This window comes from Ursus arctos, unplaced genomic scaffold (genome assembly GCF_023065955.2).
Source record: "Ursus arctos isolate Adak ecotype North America unplaced genomic scaffold, UrsArc2.0 scaffold_26, whole genome shotgun sequence".
In the NCBI taxonomy this organism is placed as follows: domain Eukaryota; kingdom Metazoa; phylum Chordata; class Mammalia; order Carnivora; family Ursidae; genus Ursus; species Ursus arctos.
The window spans coordinates 11,077,524-11,083,523 of NW_026622941.1; the positions used below are offsets into that span (position 1 = coordinate 11,077,524).

Genomic DNA, 6,000 nt, shown 5'->3' on the forward strand with positions numbered 1-6,000 from the left:
AGGACAAATATTGCCCGATTCCACTTATACAGGTATCTAGAATAGTCAGGTCATAAAAGCAAAAAGTAAAATAGCAGTTGCCAGGACCTGAGGGGAGATAAGAATACAGAATTGCTATTCAATGAATATTAAGTTTCAGTTACGCAAGATGAAAAATTCTAGAGATATGCACTATGATATTATGCCAGTAGTTAACAACACCGTGCTGTACACTTAAAAATTTGTTAAAAGCATAGATCTCATATTAAATGCCCTACTACAATAAAAAAAATAGAAAAGAAAAGAGAAAAAAGTTTGCAAGAGAGCGTTTTGTCACCTTACTACTTTGAACTTACTACTTTGAACCCTCACTATTTTGAACTACTTTGAACTTTGGTGGTCAGTGGAGGTACTTCAAACACTGAAGATACAGAAAACTAAACATGGAAAAAAGGATTTCACACTAATGGAGGGAAACCTTCCCAGAAGTACTAATCTTACAAAACACTTATTTCATCTAAACTTGCAGAAGAATGTAAAGTTCATTCCAGCGTAGGATTAACAGGTCTTTTGCAGAATATACTAATATATTCCATCAAAAGACTATCAATTCTCCTATCTTGTACAACAAATAGCAACTTAATTGCTAAGATATTAGAAATACAGTTGATCAAGTTTATGTACTTAAGACTGTAAATATTGGGACTTTCCAGAGTGAATTTTGTATCATCATATGCAGAAAAATTGCTTATCTTCAGGTAATTAATATTTTAGTTATAACAAAACAAAATGGGTAGATTGAAATAGACCTGAATTTGACATAGCAATGGTGGGACCTGAAATGCACAGCCATATCAGAACATACATGGACTTAGACATGCCAGATCAAGTGTTTCAACACTACTCTAGTGAGGAAGGATTTGATGTTCACAGTAGAACAACATTTTAGTAGTGACTCTTATTTTTTATTATTTTTTGTAATTTACTCTGTATGTGTTATAACTTATTGCTTTTCTAGTGATAGCATGTAGTTATTCCATAATGTGTCTTAATTTCTTCTTAATTGTTTTTCTCAAGTCCTGAGTGAAAAGAACTCCTGCAGGTTGTATTAAGAAAGGACCCTGAGTAAAGCAAGTCTGATTGAAATTAATTGTCCCATCCTTTTATCCAGATTGTGAAGAACACGTAAGAATGTCCGTAGAGAGAGATTCTTGAACGGGAGCTATTCCCATCCTATTGCTGCCTGAACAGCAAGTTGTTTGTAAGGAAATTTAATTTCAAGGAAAATGAATGAGTAGCCAGAATAAGGTCAACCAGAAAATATTATCTAGGAGACCACCTAAAGCATCACTCACTTGGGAGGAGACAGTTACATAACTGGGACACTGAACCAGAAATGGGACAGGGGAGATCTGAGTTTGTAGTTAATAAGCCAAATGGGAGTGACCCGACAGAGACATGAAGGAAGCAAAATTAAGGGCCAGTAATGAAAAAATGTATATAAGGGGGCGCCTGGGTGGCGCAGTCGTTAAGCGTTTGCCTTCTGGGATCGAGCCCTGCATCAGGCTCCTCCGTTAGGAGCCTGCCTCTTCCTCTCCCACTCCCCCTGCTTGTGTTCCCTCTCTCGCTGGCTGTCTCTGTCAAATAAATAAATTAAAAAAAAAAAAAAGAAAAAATGTATATAGGAAAAAAATGAAAAAACAGTTAGTGCAGCTCAGTGCTCTTTATCATGGGCCTAAAAAAATCTTAAAGGAACTTAACTAGGCAGTACGTGTTTAACATCTGCAGTAAGGCGGCAAAAAGGGAAGTGTGAGCTCTCAAACTCTTGGAGGAAAGGGCACGTGAAGATGAGAATCTGGAGTGTACACAGACTAAGGGGATTTATACATGCACGTGCTACTAGGTCTCAAGAACAGTTAAAGATGTTACCCAAGATAAACAGGATAACTGGAAAAATGAGAATGTATTTTTTATTAGCAAAATCCATTTATAGAGCTAAGATTTTACATCATGCAGACTGTTCTTCCAAATCTCAGCACCCTGATAGATGCCTGCCTCAGCTTGTTATTTCTAATAATCAAAATAAGTGAATGACCAGAAGGATAAAGAATTGCTATAATTTCTCCTAACATCACAGCTAACTTGCTTTCTTTCATAAGGTAGTGAAAAGTCGCCAAAAGAGAAGCCCCATAGTATACAAAAAGGAGGAAGAGAAATGAAGTCATAGTTTTCATGGCTCCCACATGGGCCTCTGTGCTGGGGTCTCCACAGCCTGTAACACTGACTTTCATTTGCTTGATATGTCTCCTTAGGGACATAATTAAAAGGAAAAATGAGATCAATGACACAGCACATGGGACAATTGCCAACAGGTTAAAGAGAGTCAACAGGCTGAAGTATTGACTTTTACTCACATAGAACATTTCAGTGCAGTTTCTTTTATGATTTATAATTTTCTGAAATTCAAAATCATAATTTGGTGCCGTTGCTAGTATAAGGCTGATCAAAGAGGAAATGGCCAAACAACCCAGCAGAACCCAGTGAATCACTCTGTCAATTCTTCTCTTTAGCCAGAGAAAAAGCGGATGGGAGAAATTGGCTATCTTGAGCAAATAGAAGACATTGAAGCAGGTGGCAAACCATGTACTTAAGTAGTTGGTGAGTGTCCAGAAGATATTAATGACCGCCTGTAGTTTACCATTTTCATAAAAATCTGGGTAGCATACCATTATGATGCCATTTAGTATCAATATACAGAGCAAACAAATTCTGGAGATGGCTAGACTGGTGAGGATATAGTCAACTGAGGAGATCTTTTTCTTCTTAATCCAGTCAATCCAGTTTACTAGTCCAATATATACATTCCCCAACATTCCTATTATGAATTCTCCAGTTAAAATGATCACAAAGATGTTGTCTTCCATACTGAGCATGTTGGTAGGAAGAACACCCTGATCTCCAGTATCACTGCGGTTGGGCTAATTTACAGACTCTCAGTTGGAGCCTGGTAAATGAGTTCTTCAAATCACGGGATAATATTTTCATCTCCTCCACTATTTTGACTTTGGTATAATTCCAGAAGTACCCAGCTCTCTTTTGAAATAGAATTTCTTCTCCATTCACGAGGACTAAACCAACTGGTTGCTCCAAACAGTTTGACTAGCTTTGAGCCAGGGCAAATTATAATCATGACCCTTTAGTGAGTGATAAGGGAACTGTTCAGTTGAAACTGCTCTTATACAAATTAAAAGAGGTTATATTTCACGAATTTGCTACAGGCTTCTTGCTGTTAAGTTCTGTGTATTTTGACCTGTCAAATCGAATTTCAAATATGGAGCCCCAGAAAGCACACAAAAACGTGTATTCCATAAAAATCACAATGTGTAAATGAAAGTCCATTTTCTTTACCATATATTATCAATTAATCAAATGTCAGGTTTCCTAGTGGAAACGAATTTTAATTTTGGAAATGATCAGTACAGTCAGTTGTAGAAAATAAACTTTCAGTCAGAGGATAATAATTTTTTTCATATAAATGGTTAATTAGAGAAGGGTATGATACAAATCTAATTATAAATGACATAATGTGAATTAGGCAGGCACATGGCAATATTTACTAAACATCTTTTCTCTGGAGTTTTTTTAACAGAAGTGAAAGATGCTAGATAAAGATTTGCTATGTTTAGTTTTATTTAATATGGGAAATGCTGTCCATGACAATTCACTTCCTGAAATGTCATCTCTTGAATAAGGAACATTTTCACATAAAATTAAGAAAACACACTTTAAATTATTCTTTTTGCAATCAGCTCCTTTTATACGATTTATAATCTCATATTCTACATTGTAGTCATTTCTTTATTTTTAAGAAAATATTTACTGAATTATATTTCCAGGGAATAGGAGTAATTCTACTATTAAATTGATTTATTCTTTCTTTGGAGAGCTAGCCCACAATAAATTTAAATCTAGGTAATACAAATCACATAAACTAGGGTTCTTCTAATTGTATTTAAGTACTTCTATACTGCAAGAAACATATCTAGTATTTTTCCTATTTCTTATGCTTGCTAGTGTGTAATAGGAAAGTATGAAATTGAAAATTTAAGGAAACCTAGTTATCTGTAAAACATTACCAGAAACAGAATAGAAAAGAGAATGATGTTAAGGGGGGGGGAAATGTCAAAAATGCTTTAATCTAAAAGGGTAGGAAAACATTCCAAAGACTCTTTGAGAACTGACTCCTAAAACTGGCATCACCAGGTAGGGTGGTTTTGATACACATATTTCTAACTGTACACCCCTGTCCCCTTTCCTGGTCAAACCTTTTCTTGAAATCACCCCTGTTTTCTTACATTATATTTCACCCTAGGGAGGATCTCACTAGTGTTCTTTCTCACTTCTTATGAGGATGAACCATTCTAGAAATGGAGAGGATAGGGCAGAAAAGTACTGACTTCCAGCTCAAGGTAGACAGTTTTTTACATGATTGACTTTATAGGAAGGACAGATATGTTTTAAAATCTTTTCCCCACAGTCTGTTTGCCTAAAATTCTTCTACTTTTTGAGTTCAAGGCCTTTACCAGATACAACAGAAAGTAGAATCTCTCTGCATTTAGGCAATGATATGAAATGTTAACGTGGGATTTGGATTCATTTTTTCCTGTAAAGACAAAGAAATATATGTGGTTCGATAACATTTCATTTAAAGTTGAACAGGCCAGAAATGTGAAGGAACACAAAGGAAAATTTAGGATAATGATAGATATTAATGATTTCTAATAGCATGTATTAAAAAATGAATGTAATCAATTGGGACAAGGGAGAGGGTCTTTTGTTGATTTCTTTCTCCTTGTACTCAGGATTCTCTGTGGAACAAAAGGTTTCCTTCTTTTGCAGAAACCCTTCACAATCCTTAGCACTTTCAGAAAAGCCTCCCTCAGTTTGCTGTTCCCCATTATCAGGATGAACGAATGGCTTGATGGGAAAATGACGGCTATCATGCCACCAAACATCACCACTAATTTTCCCTGAGGAATCAGTAAGCTAGAGGTTACTACAAGAAAGACTGCATAGTACATAACGAAGAGAAGCAGAAAGATGATCACTGCCTTTATGGCCCTCATGTGAGCCTCTGTGCTGGGGTCTCTGGACCCGATGGCATAAAGTTTCATCTGCCTGGTGTGTCTAAATAGGGAGAAAAGTAACAAGAGAAATGAAGTTAGGCAAAGACCAAAAGGAATGATAGCCCCTAGGTTCAGGATAACCAGTTTGAAACCATTGGGGATTTTACTCACTTTGAATTCCCAAGTTATGTTTTCCTTATGACTGACTTGGAAGGGATCCCAGAAGTCCTCATTCAATGAAACACTAATAATTACACAGGTAAGGAAGGACATCAGAAAAATTCCCAGGACGACTCTGTTTATCTTTAGTTTCAACCAGATGAAAAATGGGTGGGATATATTGGCTATCTTCAGTAAATAGAAGATGCTGAGGCAAGAAGTAAACCAGACACTTGAATGATTGCTAAGTGTCCAGAAAACATCCACAATGCTCATTAGCTTGCTACCAGCATATGTATCTCCAGAAATACATATAACAAAGCCATCTAAAGATATCACAAACAACAAACAAATTCTGGAGATGGCTAAGCTCACCAGGATGATGTCAATCACGGAGACATCTCTTCTTTTGAGCCAGCCAGTGCAGTTAACCAGTACAATAAATCCATTTCCCCAAATTCCCATAGTCAATTCACCAGCGATCAAGATCATGTATATTACCTCCATTGTACTTAGCATGTCAGCAGAGAGTTCTGATTTGGGATATTACTGACGATGAATTGGCTTTCAACTGACCAGTGAAGAATGGTGTATATGTCGGTCACTTAGGTCTTGCTGCAGTTGTCTTTTTCTGTCCTCTTTGTTGGCTTTGATCCAGGTCAGTGAGAGAGCCAGTTCTGCTCCGGTGAGAACTACCTAAAGACTTCACTGACTGGCCAGTAATGTCTTTCATGTG

The 6,000-nt window shown here is 36.7% G+C and overlaps 2 protein-coding genes across 2 annotated transcripts; both read right to left on the reverse strand.

Moving 5' to 3' along the window:
- Window positions 1–1,982: 1,982 nt before the first annotated feature.
- TAS2R8 (taste 2 receptor member 8) lies at window positions 1,983–2,912 on the reverse strand. The gene has a single exon (XM_026501582.3). The coding sequence runs from the start codon at window positions 2,910–2,912 to the stop codon at window positions 1,983–1,985; it is 930 nt and encodes a 309-aa protein (XP_026357367.2).
- Window positions 2,913–4,787: 1,875 nt separating this feature from the next.
- Window positions 4,788–5,783, reverse strand: TAS2R9 (taste 2 receptor member 9). Its single transcript, XM_026502799.1, has one exon. The coding sequence runs from the start codon at window positions 5,781–5,783 to the stop codon at window positions 4,788–4,790; it is 996 nt and encodes a 331-aa protein (XP_026358584.1).
- Between the last annotated feature and the right edge of the window lie 217 nt (window positions 5,784–6,000).